We start from the raw sequence: 21,895 nt of genomic DNA, 5'->3' as shown, positions 1-21,895 counted from the left end.
TTGTTTTATTCCAACTTTTGCCGATTTTGACTAAACGTACCACCACATGGATTTCTCTATGATAAATTTTGCTGAGCTTATGGTCAGCGAACATGTTTTCAATGTGTTTTTAGCGTACCAGTGACAGTACTTTATATCGGTAAAGTGGAGTCCACATCTTCCTAGATGTGTTCTGGTCCTTATTGACTTGCTTTAAAGTCTTGTGCAATGGAGTTTCTTCGAGCATCAATTTTCTCTTTGTTTATATATGTAACTATAACCAATCAGCAAACAGTAAACGATGATGTAACAATGGTAATTTCTGCAGCCGCTCAGACACTTCGTTGGCAAGACTATTCTAAAATTAGCTATCAGTACCTGTTGGAGGCACCTGGTTGTATATTTTGATCAAAATGATGTTTTTGATCATGTAACTCAGTTTGTAAGTGTCAACAAACACTTGCAAAATAAGCATCCAAAATTTTGCAATAGTAAAGCAAATAGTAAGGTCTTCTTTACTTTTGAGCGCGTGCCCTTTACTTTTCTCGAAGATGGGTCTTCTTTACTTCTGAGTGAGTGGCCATAACTTTTCTCAGAAATGAGTCTCCTTTACTTTCGAGGGAGTACCGGTAAGTCGATAACTTTGCTCAGAGTTGAGTCTTCTTTATTTCTGAGTGAGTGTGCATGAACTTGCTTTACGCAAATTTTCTTATACCTAAGTTATTTGTCATTTGCATTAAGCAGCCTTACCAATAAAGCATCTTTTATTTTCACTAAATTTTTGTTTTGTTTCTGGCAACAGGTTCTCCGTGATGGATTAGTAAAACGACCCAATGTTGAAGAGACCCAACCCCCAGACACGCCCACATTGATATTATATCATGTCGCTTCAATTCGACCGATCTTGCCTCAATCATCATATGGATTCGAACAATTGAAGGTAATCATAGTGTGATAGTTTAGTGCAGTGTAATTCAACAAACGGACCGCGCCTAGAATCCTGACTTTTCGAGTGTTCGATTCAGATTACATTTGATTCTTTATTTTGGATCATTGAACCCAGTTAGCTTCGGAAATGTTACGTTGTTTTATTAGGACATCTGAATATTAGGTCATCTCAGATTCAGATGTTCATTTTTCGTCGTGCAAAAACATTGTACATTTAAACAAATGGTAAAAATTAAATAGAATTCATTGAAAGAAAAAAGTACAATATTTGAACTGCAATAGACGAGGGGTCGCGAAAAGACTATCAAAAGTCATCATGTCAGCGACACCATTATAGAAGCAGATTAAATCGAACAATACAGAAGTAAATCAGCATAAATAATTCAAACAATTTGGGAACTAAAATATATGTGAGAGCGGAAGATTCCATAAAAAAAATATTGACGAACTAGATAAACTCAACGTCATGCTCCAGCGAGCATACCCACAACAAGGAAATTTTTGACGTCCGTGACGTGACATAGCATATCGATGATGACTACTTGGGGAATTCCCTGCAGCAGCAGTTGAACTATTACATCTGAGCAAATTTCAGGCAATATCTGGAATAGCAAGATGTGTGTGATTCCTCGCCGTAGACTAGTGGTTCCTAATGTTGATTGATCGGGGGCCAAAATTAGAATCGGAAGGATATTCGCTGGACGGGAGCGCCCGCACGTGGCGGTACTGCTACTGATAAGATACCGGTATAATTGAATTATTATGAATATGTATGTGCTTAAACTACAATGACGAAACAATGGCGGTATCTAGAATGCAAAAAAGAAAAAACAAAGTGGTGAAATTCTTTACTAAAGTTCGGCGGGCCATATAAAATCGTTAAACGGACTGCTGTTCAGAAACCACTGCCTTAGACGAGGGGAGTTTAACCTCTAATAGAAGGGCCAGATACAAATAACTGGGTGAAATTGCGGGCCTTTATTTACATATGCTTTCTAGTAGTTGCAGGCACTAAAATTTTGGTTATTGATCTGATGACATGCGTTGTTCGCTTTGCACAAGCACAGGTAAACCTTGGAACAAAAAAGAATTGGAAGTACTCTCACGTATCAGATAAAAGTAAGATAAACCCTCGTTTCGCGGGCCGCATTGTCACTTCTCCGCGGGCGCAGGCTCTGCACCCTTGGCTTAGACTATAATATAATAATTCTATTTTATTATACAGCTTGCCCCACTACCTCCGCCCATGCCGAGTCGACGTCACAACACGATGTCTCTTTGGAAACTTGATACTTCATTCAATGTTCAAGTCGTGAGGACCGGGAACATCAACACCAAGATTGACAAAAAGGTGAGAGTACGCAAAGAGTTGGAAATGTTGAAATATTTTACGTTTAATTATTTTTAGATGCTTCCTAAAGTTTCATGCCAAATTTGTCAATTTTTTGAAAATTATATCATTGTTTATTCACTGACTGTTTGCTATCAACGAGCTTCTGAATTTGTAGCATGGCTTTACTTGATCAAAATAGATGCTCCATACTTTTTTACACAGTGATACTTCCCATAAATACAATTGATCAGCACTTCAATACCAAATCATGATTTTTTTGAAAAACAACCGACTTAAAAGAATTTCAATTGACCTAGTTTTGGGTTCAAACCCATAGGTTGGGAAAAACAGGCGTAGCCCACGGCAATGGCTGGTCCAGAAGTGTGTGTACCAATATGGATTTAACTAATTTTGTTCGCCTACTTTACTTCAAGATATATAACCGGAATCCAACCTATGGACAGGGGGTATATTCACTTGGCTAACACAGACAGTCCCCGAACTCGTAATAGAACTAAAATAAAAAGTAATATTGGAATAAAATTATGCCCTAACCTGGTACACACACAATGGGAGTACCCGGTAATATGCCGGTATGATAATCAGTTGAGCCTAGTCATCTCTATTTAATTTTCTTTTTAGTTCATTGTTCACATCGGCCTCTACCATGGGATTTCAACACTATGCAATACCTGCTACACTCATAATGCAAAGGAGACGAGAGGTGAGAGAATAGAAATTTAGATACTGGCAAGAATGCCACCTGGTTAGCTATTTCCAAAGAAATCCAGTGACGATAAGATATCATTTTTATCACTCGGAGAGGAAAGTTGATAAGATGGTTCAATCATATGGCGAACCACGGCCTATTGTCTGGTTACCAGTCCAGGTCGGGTATGGGATTAATTAGCCAGTTATGTGTTTCAGAAACATGGATTTGATGGTGGAGGAAGCCGTAACTGACCAGCGGTTACGTGAACCACCCTAAGGCGGCGAGGAGTCCAGCAATCCTCTCGCAAATAATTAACCCCCAAAGGATGTGAACCTGAACAGTATAATCCGGGGTGCAATTGCAAGCATATTTTTCAACGCTTTCCGTGATGTGCCACCTGCGACCTTGCTGTTAAGTACTGCGGTGTACTTTGTATTTTTTTGTACTCTCTTGCTTTCAATCCTGTGTTGTTTTATTTTCATTTAACAAGATTATGTTTTTTTAGAGAATGAGAAGTTGACATTGGACTGGGAAGACATCTGTTATTTTGATATAACGTCTTGCCACCTGCCGAGGAATTCTCGTCTCTGTATTTCAATCTGTGTCATTGATAAGAAAGATGTGAAAAAGGGAACAAACAAGAAGAAAGGAGATAAAAAAGTAAATTTTATGTAGAATTTTTTTCCCCACAAGAACAACTCTTTGTACATGCATGCTCCGATACATAAAAACTGCTATTATTGGGAATAGTTTGATAAATGTTTGTCTGAAGAAGTCTGACTTTGATCAAGAAAGCAAAACCCTGCAATAGTTAGGCTTTTGAGACATTTACGACATTTAGGATAGAATAGGATTTACATATCCATCTGGGGGGAAGCCTATAGGACGGCTTAATCATGTGACGAACCACGGCCTCTCGTCCTGTTACCAATTCATGCCGATTATGGGTTTACTTAGCCAATTATTTGTTTCTCGGAAGCATGAACTTGATGGTGGAGGAAGCTGTAACTGGCCAGTGGTTGGTTAGGTGAACCTTCCTACGGAGGCAAGGAGTACAGCAATCTGCTCACACATAACTATCCTTGCATGGGATTCGAACCTGCGAATCCAAGGTAATCAGAGGTGGGGTTGCGAGCGTATTCCTAATGTTTAGCACAATGGCCACACCACATTTGCTTTTACTTAATATGAAAAGGCGCTCCAGAAGTATGTGTACCAATATGGAAGTAAGTAATTTTGTTCGCATACTTTACATTAAGTTGTGAGAAGGGACTGAAACGAATGGGAAGGGAGCGTATTCACTTGTCTAACACAGACAGAACTCGTAATAGAACCAAAATAAGAAAAACCAGAATAAAAGTATGCCCTAATCCTAACCTGGTACACACACTACGGGAGTACCTATGAAAAAGCCAGGTAATAACTGTTCTCTCTATTTTATTTTCACAGAACGACCAAAGATCCATTTACGCAAATTCAACTCCTTTATTCTGGGTCAACATGAATATTTTTGATTTCCAAGGAGTTTTGAAAAGCGGGAGGGTGAGTTGATTATTACTTATCGATTTTAATCGGTAAGTATGTTGATAGGTATTTGTCTGTCTTTCTGTTAGATGCACGCGATATCTCACGAAAGCGGGATTGAATCTGCTCCAGATTTTGCATGTGCATTCATCATATGTCGGGCCAGAAGCCTATTGATTTTGAATGAATTATGTCGTATAATTAGCGAGTTATTAATTGATTAGCAATTGGACACAAGGTGTCACTATGGAATAAGAGCGCTGTTTTGGGGGATCCCCTAACTTTTGATCGATAAGTCTTCAGTCTCTGACCAATATTCTCGTTTTATTGGTTATTCAACTTGTCAGTTGTCAATGGGAAGTACAGCAGCTTGAAATGGCGACTGGGGTCATATTTCAAACTCGCTTAAAGATAGGATAGGATTTACATATTTATCCTCGGGAGAACTGAGTTCGATTTGTCAATAATTACGACTTTACATAATTCAAAATTTGCCTATGTAACTGATATTAGATTCCGTAAATTCGTAAATTACGTGCAAGCCTAATAATGTGTGTATAAATATGTATTACAATAATAACTAAATAATATTAGTAAAACTACATTGAAAACAAAGTTATATTCCTATATTTCCTTCTCGAAAAAGAATAAAGTTGTCAACTTTGGGTAAAAAATTTAGCTTATATGACTCTGATCGCACTAAAGGATGGTTGGTTATCATTTTCATTTATTCCCTTCTACAACCATTTTCTGTGAAAGGTGCGTGTGGCGTGTTACGATTTGTAGAGTCCGCTTATATGCGAATTTTATAAATTCAACGTTTTAGGGGGTCTTCTTATATGCGAGGGATATACGATGATTCGATATTTCTTATGCGAAAACAGTGGAAAACCTCCCCCCATTGGGAAATGTTGAATTAGGCCATCACGCGAATAAAATAATTTTTATTGATGTTTTATATTCACAGCATACTCTGCCATGTTGGAGTTGGCCCGAGAATCTTGAAAACGACACGTTAAATCCACTAGGTGTCGTAACAACCAACCCAGACGAGGAAAGTGTGTACATTGAACTAGATCTTTCTGAATACGCAACTCCTGTGGCCTACCCTCCATTCCAAGACGTGAGTAAAAAAAAATTTGAGATATTTTTTGAAAATTGTCTGGGACTGCGATTCCGATTCCGAAAATTTAATATATTTTTTTATTCATTTTCACTTATGTAAACAGCTGTGGCACGAGTAAATGAAACATAACAAGTTATACTAATTCTATGTTACTCCCTGTAGTGTGTGTGCCAGGTTAGGCCATACTTTTATTCCGAATTTCCTTATTTTAGTTCTACTATGAGTTCAGTGACTGTCTGTATTGCCCAAGTGAATATACCCCTGCCTATAGATTTCAGCCCGTTCACACAACTTGATGTAAAGTAGGCGAATAAAATTAGTTACCTCCATATTGGTACACATACTCCTGGATCCCCAATTTTATAGTTAAAAATGTAGATACATAGCATCGTCGATTGGCCTCCTCATACCTGAGCATAATAAAGGTGACAATAGTAAAAAAATTTTGCACCCATGGATTAGTTCTTTCTATAAGCCAGTAGTTCTTCTTTTTTGAGCGGGCGTGAAGCTGCTTGAAAACAAAAATATTTGATCTTTCCCGCCATATTTTGGATATTTCCATTTCTTATTTTTGATATTTGTGTTCCATCCATGTATTTTCAACATTCTGAATAATACTTTTGCCTACTGTCTGTTATATGTAGGTTATTGGAACTATTTATTTTTGAGTTGGGGCGCGAGACTTGACAAATTCTTAAAAGTTTGAGAACCACTGCTCAATATAAACAGCTACAGCACAAGTAAATGATATACAGGGTGTCCATTAAGTCCCATTACAGGTTGAATTTTGCCTTGAAGTCAGTATATATCTTAACCAGATTTGTTGTTTTTTGATCAGTAATTGTTCAAGTATTTTACTTCATTTATGTGACGGCCAAAACAATATACGGTATCGATAAATTCTCTTCGCAATTTAAAAAAAGATTAAGACTTCCAACGACATTCTATATAACATGTTATAATAATTCTATATTTAAACATGTAGACCGACAGTTCTACTTTCTGAAGGTTTTTAACCCCCCCCCCCCTCCCAAAGAAAAAATTGACAAATTCTATGTTGCAGGTACTAGCAGAGGCAGCACAGCAGACTGATGTCGCAACAAACCCAGAGATCTTCACAAAAGCTTCGAAGACTCACTTACAGCAACTAGATGAAATGCTTGGAAAACCATCTCAGGATGAATTGTTTGAGAATGAAAAAGAACTGCTATGGTAGGGGGGATTTTTTTGGGGGGGTAGTTGTAAGATGAATTGTTTGAGAATGAAAAGGAATTGCTATTCTCAGAGCCAGGTGACAAACTCACTCAACAGTAATTATAACTCAGCGATGTTATGTGCACTTACTCAAACAAAATGAAGACTCATATCTGAGCAATATTACTGGTAACCAATGGAGTGCCACGGACTTATGTTTTCAAAATGAACTTTTCTTTCTTTGCAGATAAATATGAAAAATATCTTGTGTTAGGGGCGACGCACAAGCTAACTTCGCTCATTGTAGCGTCATATGAAATAAATTGGACTCTGGTATTGGCTTTGCAACGTTTCTCGGGTCGCACACCATTCAAAATTGGTACTTCTTCGCGGGCTGCACAATTTTGCCGCAGGTTGCACACGCCTGGCTTACAGCTTCCTCCATCATCAAGTCCATGCCTGGAATGGTAACCGAACGAGAGGTAGCGGTTCTCCATATCATTAAACCGACATATCAGTTTTCCTCTTTTCGGGGATAAATATAAAAATCTTATTCTATCTTTATTGACAGGTACCTTCGTATGGAATGCAGAGACCATTATCCTCAGTATTTGTCAAAGATACTTGGCACCATCAAGTGGAATTCCTACAAAAGTGTCGCTCAGGTTTGTGAAATAGGATAGATTAAGATTAATGGGATAGATTAATTGGTATTCCCATAGTGTGTGTACCAGGTTAGGGTTGCGCCATAATTTTATTCCGATTTTCCCTATTTTAGTTTTCTAGTAGTGGATCCCTATGTGTACAATGCAAGGATGCTGTAGCAAGATTAAAGACTAACATTCTAACTTCTAAATGAATGGAGAGTCCTGCTGCACAGTAGCATAAATGTATTTCTTTAGCGTTAATGCGTTATATTCTCGGCATTCCAGAAGTTATGTATTAGATTTGTTAAGAGTGCCATGTTTATGTAGCTAATGTAATTGTATACATAATGTGGCACTCCAGACGTGTGTATACCAAAATGAAGGTAACTAATTTGGTTCTTTACTTCACATCAAGTTGTGTGAAGGGACTGAAACTTATGGGCAGGGAGTATATTCACTTGGCTAACACGGACAGTCCCAGAACTCGTAATAGAACTAAAATAAGGTAAATCTGAATAAAATTATTAGCCTGTTAATTATTAGCCTAACCCTAACCTGGTACACACTACGGAAGTACCCATAATTTTCTGGAATGAGGAGATCTGTTGTTATTAAGTTCGATACAAAGGATAAACTGTTCTTAAAATTTGGAATCTCATGTCTTGTTGGGGCCATATCAGCCACAATCTTTCTAAAATCTTGCATAAGTGCTTTTCCTTTCCAGATGCAAGCTTTACTGAACTGTTGGACTCAACTGGAACCCGAACGAGCGTTAGAATTGCTTGATTGTCAGTACGCTGATGAAAAAGTTCGAGAATTTGCCGTTTCTTGTTTAAGAAAACTACCGTAAGTCACCTCATCATATTTTAAAAACAATGTTTCATATCACATCATACAACTCTGATCAAGGAATTAAGTTGTTTTACACCATTTTAAAATTAAAGTGTGCCCCCAAAGCATAACATGTATTCCCTAATATTGGAAATAAATTTGACTATGAAAGTGCTGAATTATGCGGACGAAATTTGTTAGTCTAACAAGTTTTTTCTCTCTTTAGAATTTTTGATACAAATACTACGGAAGTCACTTGGCTAGTGCCAGAACTCGTAATAGAACTAAAATAAAGAAAATTGGTATAAAATTATGGCCTAACCCTAACCTGGTTCACATACTATGTTCAGGTGTCCGCCATTTTGATACGCATACTACGGGAGTACTGAGAAATTTGGTCAAAGCAAACTCTTTTTTTTTCAGAGACGACCAACTTCAACAGTATCTACTTCAATTAGTTCAAGTTATCAAATATGAATCGTACATCGATAACCCGCTCGTGTTGTTTCTTCTTGAAAGAGCCTGGAAAAACAGAAAAGTTGGACATTTTCTATTCTGGCATTTGAAGTAAGTATGCGCTTATTGAATTGAAGTGCTTCAAATATGGTGTAAAATGTCCATACCTCTGGACATTTTATTGGTGGATAGGATTCACATATTTATCCTGAGAGAGAGAGGAAAGTTGGTAAGACGGCTTAATCATTCAGCGAACCGAAGCCTCTCGTCCGGTTACCAGTCCATGTCGGGTTTGGGATTATAGTTAGCTGGTTATTTGTTCCAGATGATTGGACTTGATGGTACGACCACCCTACGCCGGCGAGGAGTAATTTTGTTCAGATATTAGTCTCCTTTTCATTCTGGTTGTGTGCACCACCATAAATCTGTACAGTTTCAGTAGCTATTGACACTGTAGTGGTCTCCCGTAACTTTGTAGCAATATTATGGCCAAACCCAAACCTGGTACATACACTACGGCAGGGTTTCCCAAACTGGGGGCCGCAGACACCTGGGGCTCCGTGATGACTGCACAGGGGGTCCGTAACCATATGAAAAGAGTCCTGAACAAACACAAATAGATCTTAATCTTATTGAATTGCGTCAGCCTGCCAGTATTCAACGTTAGTATGTATTTATTCAGACTCATAAGTTTTATTTCATTAAAGGAAACGACATACTTTCTCGTTTGTTAGGCACATAAATTAATACGACATAGGATGGGGGTTTGTCAAAAACAAGATTCACAAACAGGAGTCCGCAGGGGTTTGGGAAACATTGCACTACGGAAGTACTAAATTAAATGGGTTAAGAATTCCTTATTTGGGGAGGAATTCTTATATCGTCCGTGTAACACTAACTAGATACAAGTTCACTCATATTCTATTTTTAGGTCTGAGATGTCAGATCAGTACGTTGGTGGGAGATTCTCTCTGATATTGGAAGCCTATTTGTACGGCAATATTCCACATCTGCATAACTTAGTGAGACAACATGACGCTTTGATGAAAATGAAATCACTGAATCAATTGGTAAGATCAGGTTGCAAGACTCTTTCGTAGTTTGCAAGGCTTTTTGGTTTAATATTTAGCCTGGCATATAAATTACAGTTTTTCTTCATGCATGCTGTTATTTGTCTCTGATCTTTTTAAAATCTGAGGCCCAAAGTCAAAGAATTCAGAGCGTGTGCTCAGACACTTGCACTTCAAAGATGCCGTCACTAATTTGAGTGACATATTATGATTTATGTACAGCTGTTCTTTTAATTCGTTCGGACGCTTGAGTTCTGAATTGATTAAGATGCTTGCTGATTTTACTAACGCTAAATTACGTTGGATTCTACTGAAACAAGCATGATCTGAAATTGTTGATATTGTATTATTTGTACTATTTTGTTTTGTCTATTTCTGGCAACACTGCCTGTTAACTTCTTTCATTGTTATTGTTTTACGCTTCATTGATTTGGTATCTGCTTGTTCTTGCTTATCATAATTGCAGCATGGGTGCTGTGCAAGCTAATATACATCTATTCTGATTGTGTAATATAAGGTTGTATTATATGATAATAGTCGGTCTAACAGTCCTAACAGGCTTTGCTAAATGAAATTAAAACACTTATTAGGATTATTATATGTGAGAATTATTAGCCAGTTAAGCATAAAATAAGGATTAATATTGTTTCGATATTTTCTATGTCAATGCATAATACGCACTCCCTTATTCTGAACTTGAAATTTGGCTGCGAAAGTGCGTACTATACCTAGAGAAATACGTTACTTTATGACTCCCAGTTTGGGAAGCTCTGTGCTAGGCCATTACATCCAATATAACTGCTGATTTTCGATTTTAAACCATATTTCACTATGAAATCCTTCCATTCCACAGGTTAAATCACCTGGCATCAAGCAGAGTGATGTTCCAAGTCAAGGAAGACAAGCTCTACATGAATGCATCAACCAAGAATCATACTCTGAGGCTCTCAGCCAAGTGGAATGTCCGCTGGACCCAAGCATTTTACTAGAGAAGCCGGAGTAAGTGTAGTATTGGGTGTGCTAGGTCACGGCTACTCAACTGGTGGACTGCGGTCTAAATCCGGACCTTTTGGGTATTTGATTCGGACCGCGCCTAATTCTTTATTTTGAATTATTGCACTTTTGAAGTTTTCTCTTATAAAATTCCTTTTATAGATTTAAATAGGTGCGCCCGGAGTATGCGAACCAAGATGGCGGACATCGGAACGTAACATGGGTAACAGGTTAGGGTTAGGCGATAAATTTTTTCCAATTTTCCTTATTTTAGTCCTATTATCGGTTCGAAGACTAGCCAAGAGCCTCCCGTAGTATTTATACCTAAAATTATGGCCTAACCCTAACCTAGTACACATATTACATTCCGATGTCCGCCATCTTGGTTCGCATACTTCGGGAGCCCCTTTAAATATATATGAAAATAACTATAACACCATAACATACAAACTTGATTAGCTAATAACCATTAGTCGGCCGAGGAAGTGCATGTTTGAGGATGCCGGAATATAATTTTGTGGAAAAACCGGACACAAATATTTTTGAAGTAGAATCTTCGGTAAAAATAGTTGAGTAACCCTGTACTAGGGTATTGTGTACAAAACAGCAAGTTCTTTCTCCCTGTTTACTTCCTACTTCGGTTCCATATGTGTCAGTTGCCACAAGGATGCTTAAATGAGATAGTATTATAAAGATAAATATGAATAACAATCTATTTTCACAAAATAGTAAGTTTATTTATGAGCTTTATTCGCTGTTTATTAAGCCATATCTTGTTTTATCTGAAGAATTTAGACTATGATCTAACGAAATCTCATAAATATACTTAGTATTTCGTGGAAAAAGATTATGTTATTCATAAGTGTAGTACTTCATTAAGAAGTTAGTGGTTCCAAAGGGAGCGGCGATTTGCTGAGTGCGCACCAAAAATAATCAGAATTGTGTTAAACATAACTAATAAATGATTGAATATTTGAAAAGATGTGTTCAGAGCAGCAGCCACGCACCTCTCATTAAATAAATGTAAAAAAAAGTGTAAATGTCGTGAGGTTATGTTGTTTTGTTGACATTGTCATTATTATTCAGGCCTTCATGTTTAAAAACTTCAGAAAGCATAAAATGCACATTAAAGATCGCAATTGAGTTTTATTTGAAGGCAGCAATTCCCTTTTTTATATTGTATAATTTCTCATTCAGAACCGAGCCATGCAAAGTTATGAACAGCAAGATGAGGCCTCTATGGTTGGTTTTCAAGAACCAGGATTCTCTGACTGGAAAGATAAGCGTCATCTATAAAAATGGAGATGGTATGTTCTTTATTTTCAAGAATGTGTTATTATATTATAAAACAGGTTTCTTGGGGTGCCAACTGCGCTTGGGTGCCAGAGAAGGTCGAAGTATGATTTGCCATGATGACGCTGCAACTATGATGAATCTTGTACTTGTGCTTGTGTACGTGACATTCATGACATGAGTGCGACAAGTGTGCCTCGCTGCCAGAGAAGGTCGAAGTATGATTTGCCATGATGACACTGCATTTGAGATGAAACGAGCTTTTGTATACATTCATCCCACTGCAGGATGTGAATTATCAAATTTTTTTTGTGTGAAATTGTTTTTTGCCTATGCAGACATGACGGAGACAGTCTCGATGCAATAAAAACAGTGTTAATGAACGAATTTGTTTACAATTTCCAGCAATATGAGCTGGAGTCAATTGTACGAACAAGGGAGTTGGGTGGGGGGATTGGAGGTCGGAACTCCCTTCTGAAATGTGAAAAAAAAGCATTTTTCTTGTATCGAACGCGCAAATTTTCCTCAGCTTGAAGCGCTTTGAAGACTCTTGGAAACTTTTGTTTTTCAGCGTTCGGCGATACCTGCCAGCTGTTACAGTCTAACTTGGCAATTAGAAATATCTGACTCCTCCCCCTTCCCCCCTCTTTTGAAAATTACTGGCTGCCTCTGTATAAATATTCTTCGACTCCATAGCCTAGATTTGAGCATTTCTTTCTTATTAATTCCAGATCTTCGTCAAGATATGCTGACATTGCAGATTATATCCATCATGGATATTCTGTGGAAATCGGAAGGTTTGGATCTCAGGATGATTCCTTATGGTTGTTTATCTACCGGAGTAAAGATGGGAATGATTGAGGTTTGCTTATATTGTTTAATCACTGAATTATGGATTTTGGTAATGTGTTGTACTTCACCTTTTCTATTATATTACTACTATTACTATTGGCGCCACGGTGTGGCTCAACGGGCTGAGCGTTAGGAATACGCTCGCCACCGCACCTCTAATTACTCTGCGTGGGTTCGCAGGTTCGAATCCCATGCAGGGATGGTTATGTGCGAGAGAATTGCTGGACTCCTCGCAGTCGTTGGGTGGTTCACGTAACCGCTGGTCGGTTACGGCTTCCTCCACCACCAAGTCCATGCTTCCGAAAACAAACAATATAACTAATCCCATACCCGACTTGGAATGGTAACCAGACGAGAGGCCGTGGTTCGCCATATGGATAAGCCGTCTTATCGGCTTTCCTCTCCCCCGGGATAAAAATGTAAATCCTATCCTATTCATTATTACATAGCTCTTTTACCACCAACCACATCAAAAATATCATGATCATTGGTTCCCAACCTTTTAGGGCTTGTGGCCCCATTCTGGGAGCTTTTAGAACTCATGGGCCCCAGTGTTTATCATTCCAGTGGTATTATTAGTGTTATTATGATTATTGATTTCAAATCCCATTATGATCAAACAATTCATGCACAATAAAGTGAAAACACTCTGTGAAATGAAATTATCAAGCAACGAAACTAGAATTAACAGACAGTTTTCTTGTGAAGTGAAAAGTAAAATCTTTTTTGCGCCTAGCGCTGTGGCCCTCTTTCAACTGTGGCTCCCCTGGGGGACCCCTGGTTGGGAACCGCTGTCATGGATGTTTGTAGTGTGAACATCTGTGTAGTAATAAGCTATGCACTAGAAAAGCTTGCTTTTTTTTAAGTGTATTAGCTTTCAACATTTTTATCTAAACTGTTATTTGCAGTAAATGTGTTATAAAAATTAATAAAATGATATCAGTGGCGGCTTGTACCGAGGTTTGTGTGGCTTTTTGTTTATTTATTAAAATACTGACTTGGCTAATTTTGTGACTGTATGAAGAACTAATATCAGCATTAATAAAATTTGACAATGTTAGCTTCAAAATGCAGCAACAAGGCGGCAGTTCAAATATGACATTATCCATATGTTCCAATAATTAATTTTTTTAAAATTTATTGTGGGATGTAAAAAAAAGTCAACTTCTTCATGGGTCCCATAGCATCAATAGTTTGAGAACCCCTGGAGTAAAGACATGGAAAACTTACATAAAATGCCTTACAACCTACCATATTTCAGGTTGTTACAAATTCCAACACCATTGCTAATATTCAAAAGAAGAAAGCTGGTCGATTCACTGCAGCATTTAGACATGAAACATTGTTTGAATGGATCCAGGAATACAACAAGACTCCTAAAGAGTAAGTTTGTATGAGGGGCGTGAAAGACTTCTTTTTTTGTCGAGGCCCGCTTTTGACGAACGAAAGATTCCTTGGCCTATTAACTTTGTCATGCAAAGGAAAGGTTATAGGAGAAACAAAAGAAAATTATTTTTGTATAGATAGACAGAGTGAGAATTACTACTCAGTAACAAAAATAGCATATTCATTCATTGCTACTGAAATCAAAGTTTAACTATTTTATCAATAACTCTAGCCATTTTTTGAAGTAATCAAGAAATACATGTGGTCTATTTTCTAGACCAACTATTATCAAAATTTTGCCCTAAATAACGTTATTTATCTTTCATAAAACTGTTTCTTACTTCATTACATTCCTGAACAGACTAGAAACTGCAATACAAAACTTCACATATTCCTGTGCTGGATACTGTGTTGCCACATATGTGCTGGGAGTTGGTGATCGACACTCCGATAATATCATGGTCACTGAGAAAGGACAGGTAATATCTGGCAAGTGGTTTTTAGCAGTCTTATTCATAGTAAGACTTGCAGAACTGGTAAAAAGCAAAGGATATAAAAATATAAAATACCGTTATTTATATATAACTGAATAGCGGAAGTGATAACCGGGTAATCGGTTAAAAAAATATGTTCATATGTCTGAATATACGCTGCATAACTCTTGCAGTAGAGCGGCCATGAAACCATCTCGATTCATTAGTAATTTCAAGCGATAGCAAGATAATATCACACAATATTGTTTTGGAACCAATGGGACGTAACTTATTATCTCAAACAACACGCTGCGGTTAATCGGTTAATTTTATACGGTTAACATTTAAAGTGTTTGCCCTGATATTTCCGACCTTACTGAATAGATATATATCTCATAGATAAGAATAAGTTCTTTACAGTTGTATATATATATACATATATGGTATAGCGAACCCCAATGAAACATTCCAAAGGGTCAAGAAACTCCTTGTTAACTGTATTTCTGGCAACTAGCATTTTCCCAGATGGTTGAGAATGACCTCTGATGTCATCAGTTGCAGGCGACTGTTCATGACCAACCACCTGTGAAGGTGATATGGCCATGTGCACTCAGTAGTCTGGAGCACAGCTCAGTTGGTGTTGCTTATGTCTGTATGTGTTACTTTGGTTATTGCTCTGGACATTTATTGCTGTTTGATTAAGACATTTATTAAATATACTTTGGAGTCGCTTGAACACCCCTTTGCAATAATTTAGCTGGCTAATATTGACTAAATTGTATGAACTATGAATATATATGAAAGAAAACCTAATACTGGCGAAACAAAATGATCTTTAAAGTATAGAAAGTATGATAGCGATGGAAAAGCGATTTGCCAAGATAAAGAAAGATTAAAATTGTTTAAAACTTCTTTCAGCTCTTCCACATTGACTTTGGTCACATTCTCGGGAATTTCAAATCGAAATATGGAATCAAGCGAGAGAGAGTTCCGTTTGTTCTCGCTCATGACTTTGTTCATGTCATCAATAAAGGAAAGACAGACACGAAAGAAGAATTTGAGAAATTTAGAAAGGTTTGTATGTAGTTGATTGTATCTATTTAATTCAGCGTTTCTCAAACTTTTTTGTCCCGGGATAGTGAAAATTGGAACCTACTACCATTGCAATTCCGAGCAAATTTTAGAAAACTAAAAAAATTTTAATAGCTGCTATTTATAGTATATTCTTGCATAGGAGCCAACTGACCCTCTAAAACGGCACTAAAATAGTGAATTTAATAAAATTTGGATATAAGCCACATGTGATCACATTCACATGTACGACAACCAATCACAATTTGTTATTGCCATCATAGCGTACCAAGCACTGCTTCGTGTGTGTGTGCGTGTGCGTTTACTCTTTTATATGGAGAACTTATCATGGTTCGAGTTGTAGCTGTTGGAATTAAGTTAGCAAAGGTCATTTTGTTTGAGTGCAATCAGAGTTATGCATGTGTAAGCCATACTTTTAGTGCGATCAGAGTTATGCCGTAAGAAGCGACCTCTTACTTTGGTAACTGTTTTTTTGCGATATTAGGTCAGTGGTATATTATGCGCCAGTTGACTATTTGAAAAACTACTTTAATGTCTTCTGTCATCGATGTATTTGCGAGCATATTAGCGACACACTCCGTTGTTCACTGTTGATAAAATTTTTCTTTTCCAGTTATGTGATCATAGTGCGATCAGAGTTATGCCGTAAGAGGCGACCCCTTACTTTGGTAACTGTTTTTTTGCGATATTAGGGCAGTAGTATATTATGCGCCAGTTGACTATCTGGAAAACTACCTTAATGTCACTTGTCACCGGTGTATTTGCGAGCATATTAGCGACACTCTCCGTTGTTCACTGTTGATAAAATTTTTCTTTTCCAGTTATGCGATCATAGTGCGATCAGAGTTATGCCATAAGAGGCGACCTCTTACTTTGGTAACTGTTTTTTTGCGATATTAGGGCAGTGGTATATTATGCGCCAGTTGACTGTCTGGAAAACTGCCTTAATGTCTTCTGTCACAGGTGTATTTGCGAGCATATTAACGACATTCTCCGTTGTTCACTGTTGATAAAATATTTCTTTTCCAGCTATGTGATCATAGTGCGATCAGAGTTATGCCGTGAGAGGCGACCTCTTACTTTGGTAACTGTTTTTTTGCGATATTAGGGCAGTGGTATATTATGCGCCAGTTGACTATCTGAAAAACTACCTTAATGTCTACTGTCACCGGTGTATTTGCGAGCATATTGGCGACACTCCCCGTTGTTCACTATTGATAAAAATTTTCTTTTCCAGTTATGTGATCATAGTGCGATCAGAGTTATGCCGTAAGAGGCGACCTCTTACTTTGGTAACTGCTTTTTTGCGATATTAGGGCAGTGGTATATTATGCGCCAGTTGACTATTTGAAAAACTACCTTAATGTCTTCTGTCACCGGTGTATTTGCGAGCATATTAGCGACCCTCTCCGTTGTTCACTGTTGATAAAATATTTCTTTTCCAGCTATGTGATCATGCATTCTTGATTCTTCGAAAAAAAGGATTTTTATTTGTCACTCTCTTTTCACTGATGTTGTCATCCGGATTGCCTGAGTTGACTTCTCTGGTAAGTTGATCTTTATGTGTATTTAAAATTATTTTTGAAGAATTCCCACAAAGCAAAGTCACATGTGCTCACTCAAAAGTAAAGAGACTCATCTGTATTGCAAGCAAGCATGCGGGAGACCACCTAAATCCTGAGAGCTACCGAAATTATGGTAGTACATTAAGCGCACTCACTCAGAAGTACAGGAGACTCATCTCTGAACAAAGTTATGGCGACTATTAATCTACTGAAATTGCATAAATTTCTAGTTGTAAGTTATAAAACAGCAAATTCTGATTGGCGCAAGAGTTGGAAAAGTTTACAGTTTCAGTTAAACAGTTAAAAGAACTGAATGATTTTTTGAATGCAAATTTTGACCTTGGGCCATAATTTTATTCCAATTTTCCTCATTTTAGTTCTATTACGAGTTCGGGGACTAGCCAAGCGACTCCCATGATATTTGTACCTGAAGTTATGGCGTAACTCTAACCTGGTACACATACTATGTTCCGGTGTCCGCTATCTTGGTTCACATACTACGGGATTACCCAAATTTCTGTGTTAAACATGACAAATATCGCAATATTTAATAAGGAATGTGTTTAAATTTTAGATTCTTTTCGTCTTCCAACTAACCAACTTTCAATATTTCCTATTTATACAGGAGGATCTCAACTATCTTCGTGAATCTCTAGCACTCCATGTGTCAGAAGAACAGGCTCGGAAACAGTTCCGAAGCAAATTCAACAAAGCTTTGAAAGATGCCTGGTCGACTTCACTCAACTGGTTTTTCCATAATGTTGCAAAGGATAATCGCTAGTTTATACATTTATGATTACTTAAACAGGTGCGATTTCTTTTATTTTGTTTATTTATATCAAGCTATGGTTAACCCATTGCCCACCACCTCCCCATTTCAAGCTGTGTTAACCCATTGCCCCCCATCTCCCCGAAAATGTTTTTATTTGAAAATATTACAAAGAAACAGGCCCTTTTTAAGCTGGTATCTAATCATAATTAGCAAAAGTATCAACAAAGTATTCTAATAAAAAATTGGTGGAGTTGTTCGAAATCCGAAAATATATATTTTTCTCATTTTCTTCAGGTTAAAATCCCCATATTACTTTCTGCAATACAAATCATTACACATTGGAATGAAAATTTGACTCCGTTATCATTAAATTATTACCACAAGGAAAGGTTGTAATCATATTCCCTTTAATCAACGATGATCTTGCGTTTGTGCACATAAATGTTCATAATGCGACTGAACGTCCAAATTTAGCCAGCAATAATTCTATCTCAATGTTAATTTTTTAACAAATTTTAACTTCAAGTTACCATTGAGTTCATGCATTGGAAACAATAATTCAATACCTGGCATGGCTTGGTAACCGAAGAGGCATCGACCCACCGAATGATTGTGCCATCTTATCAGCTTCCCTCTCCCCCGAGATAATATGAAAATCCTATCTTAACTTCAATTCTTTTTTACAGGTTTCGATGCAACATACAGAAGGTCAATTACAATATTGTTCAAATTCAGCAAATTACATTTAAGGCTTCATCACCTCTTCTATAATGATTTCGACCAATCTAAGTTGGAAAACTTCCTGCTATCTATATGCCGATTCATATGCCGATTGAGACTTTGTATCTATCCTTATTCCTAACCAGTTGTCTATATCGCAGCCCTCTAGGGAGGATGCCATTCATATGGCGATTGATGCCATATACCCATCCCACCTTCCAACTTGCTGTCTATATGGCAGACCAATAATTCTCTACGGAGTTTGCCATTCAAATGCAGATTGAGACCATATGTCTATTCCTATTCTAAACTCTTCTATAATGATTTCTATCAATTTAAGTTGGTAAACCTCAATGGGGACATGCTCATGTAGGCAAATTTTTTACTTTAGAGTAATTTCTTTTGACTTTTTCCAAGTTCCAAACTTAATTTCTTCATATTTTTTCTTCCGGTATAAGAATCATATAAACTAGTCTATTAATCAAGGCTTTTTGATGTTATTTGTACGAGTGATTTTCAAAACTTTTAGCCCAATGGCCACTTCACAGGGACACTGTTTACTTCATAAATTGCGATTATGCCTTGGGGCATAGCCAGGATTTTTCAAAGTGGAGTTTAAATTTCTAATTGGCAAGTTGGACCATAACAGCTAGAGCGGGAGCGTGCAACTGTTTAGCGCAATGGGCCACAAACTACAAGTTAAGCGATACCGGGGGGCCAGACCATCGAACAACTCATAATTTTTTATGAATAATTTATTTAATGAAAGAGCACAATCAATTTATTCATTGGGTAGGTGATTGATAAGATAATCAACTTTTCTTATTGCTAGACATTTGAACTTTGTTAAGCTTTTTCGTATAACAACCTGCAACCATAAAGTAAGATCACGTACCACTGTCAAAACAAGGTGGTTTTCATACAATGCACATTATGCTGCAACAATGGGGGGTCGTCACAGTACTGTAGACGGAATTAAATCGCAGTGTGATGTAGTCTTGTCAAAAATGCCAATGATGCCGTTACAATTCAGAAAAAGTTTTTAAATTTATAGGCTACGAAGTATGAAGTCTGTAGCGGACCACGTAATAGGTACCGCGGGCCGTATGTTGCACGCCTCTGAGCTAAAAAGTTGGGCTTTCAAGAATCTTGGGGGGTCTAAAAAGCATTCCCAAAAACTTCCATGTATGATGCATAAAAACGCCTTTTTTCAGATTTTAAGAGGGGCGTTACACCCCCAAGCCCCCCATCTGGGTAAGCCCCCAGTTATGCCCAAATCTGTTGGCTGCACAAGCTTGTCCATAGTAGTTTAGCAGCAGTTCCCTTTATCTCTCCTGCAACCAGATATAGCAAAGTGTACATTCCCAAACTTCGGTTATGTGATTTTCATCTACTACTGGAGCCTCTGCATCAGTAATCTTACACAAAGACACGATTTTCTGTGTTATTTATTTTGAGACATTGATGAATTGCTTTCATGGTTTGAAGATTATAGGCGTGCCCCAAAATCGAACTTCGCTGTCTTTATGGAAGCTCAATTGCATCTACGCAATAGTCTAATGACAATTTGAACCATATTCATACCCATTTTTAACCTGCATCTATATGGCATCATATTACCGCTCTGTGGAGTAAGCAATTTAAATGGCGATTAGGACTACATATATATCCCTATTTCTAGCCTGCTGTCAATATAACACCCCTCCATGTATGCTTATGTTAGAGGGGTATGGTTTGGGAATTTATGTATTATTAATTAAAAACATATTATTTTATGTTTACTATTATCAGTTTATGATAGAAAACATTTCAAGAGAGTTGATGCTCTTCTTATATCATAGAATATTTATTAGGAAATCCCGCAATTTGATTGACTTAAAATGTGGCCCAAACTAGCTTCTGGAATTCAAAAATTTTTTTCAGCAGCAAAAGTGTTTTGTTACCTCACAATTCATATTGGTAACAAGTATTTTAGACAGTGTTGGACTTTTTCTTTCACCCACTATGGAGTTACGATCCCCTGTGTAGTCTTCATTTCTAAAGTCCAAATTATTGCACAAGATTTTTTCATAGAACTTTGGTTCTTTGTGAGCAAATGCAAGTATAATTAAACGAGAATAATTCCCATTAGAGAGAGAAAACGCTCGCCTTTGATTAATAAATTAGAAACCTGAAATACAAAAATTAACGCATTGCGCCAAAAAGGTGGAAACACTAAATACAGCACAAACCTTCAACCATTTGTGATAGAATCGAATGTAGTAGTAATTGTTTTACATTTGCAGTGGATGTTTGTGTGAAGGGATGAAAGCACCTCTCAAAAGTATAAGAAAATTTTATTTTTCAAAATAATTAACTAGAAAATGTAGAACTGGGCAGATTCTAGTCGCTTGTATGAAGTGATGGTGAGAAATATTATTAAAATTATTTTTTGTCTATGAGGATTTCATTGGCGTTGGTAAAAGGGAAGATTCTGCCCTTTGAAAAATGGTAGCTTCATACTGTGTAAGTAGTTGCGGTTTGTGTGCCTGTTGTAAGCCCAATAAAATTATACATACTGTTTACTAATTATTTCTTTTTATGATAATTTCTTTTTGATTCTTTCTTCGCCAATTAGTCAGAATTATTATCCCTGAATCATCATTCTCATTATTTTATTCTGCCACTGTTTTAACTTTTCTGTCGTCAAATAATTTCGTTTCAATTTCTATGGTAATCAGAAAATATATTAGAAAAATTAAGCATGTGTTGTGATTTGAGTCGAAAGAATAGTGTTGTGAACAAAATTGTTCGCAAATGTTCTAGAAGTTGTAAGTGTAACGAACTAGGTTGGCGTCACAAATCATAATTTGCAAGATACAGGCTTCAAATCTTGACCTGGCGGTGTGACGCATCATGCTAAGCGTTAGGAATCTGCTCGCTACCGGGT

The 21,895-nt window shown here is 37.3% G+C and overlaps 1 protein-coding gene across 1 annotated transcript in view; it reads left to right on the top strand.

The window, feature by feature from the left end:
- The window catches only part of LOC120328286 (phosphatidylinositol 4,5-bisphosphate 3-kinase catalytic subunit beta isoform-like), a 32,360-nt gene extending 10,652 nt beyond the window's left edge, over nt 1–21,708 (top strand). Inside the window, exons 8-27 of the mRNA XM_039394729.2 lie at nt 782–919; nt 2,153–2,278; nt 2,903–2,984; nt 3,478–3,632; nt 4,422–4,514; nt 5,464–5,619; nt 6,686–6,834; nt 7,388–7,481; nt 8,188–8,309; nt 8,718–8,861; nt 9,682–9,820; nt 10,674–10,819; nt 12,011–12,120; nt 12,838–12,968; nt 14,220–14,341; nt 14,706–14,823; nt 15,736–15,891; nt 17,355–17,456; nt 18,100–18,282; nt 18,933–21,708. Coding sequence (XP_039250663.2) covers nt 782–919; nt 2,153–2,278; nt 2,903–2,984; nt 3,478–3,632; nt 4,422–4,514; nt 5,464–5,619; nt 6,686–6,834; nt 7,388–7,481; nt 8,188–8,309; nt 8,718–8,861; nt 9,682–9,820; nt 10,674–10,819; nt 12,011–12,120; nt 12,838–12,968; nt 14,220–14,341; nt 14,706–14,823; nt 15,736–15,891; nt 17,355–17,456; nt 18,100–18,255 — 2,439 coding nt within the window. The 3' untranslated portion in view covers nt 18,256–18,282; nt 18,933–21,708. The remainder of the gene's footprint in view (nt 1–781; nt 920–2,152; nt 2,279–2,902; nt 2,985–3,477; nt 3,633–4,421; nt 4,515–5,463; nt 5,620–6,685; nt 6,835–7,387; nt 7,482–8,187; nt 8,310–8,717; nt 8,862–9,681; nt 9,821–10,673; nt 10,820–12,010; nt 12,121–12,837; nt 12,969–14,219; nt 14,342–14,705; nt 14,824–15,735; nt 15,892–17,354; nt 17,457–18,099; nt 18,283–18,932) is intronic.
- Nucleotides 21,709–21,895: the final 187 nt, after the last annotated feature.

The sequence above is a fragment of the Styela clava genome, chromosome 7, assembly GCF_964204865.1.
Source record: "Styela clava chromosome 7, kaStyClav1.hap1.2, whole genome shotgun sequence".
Lineage (NCBI taxonomy): Eukaryota > Metazoa > Chordata > Ascidiacea > Stolidobranchia > Styelidae > Styela > Styela clava.
This window is presented reverse-complemented; position numbering and strand designations above follow the sequence as displayed.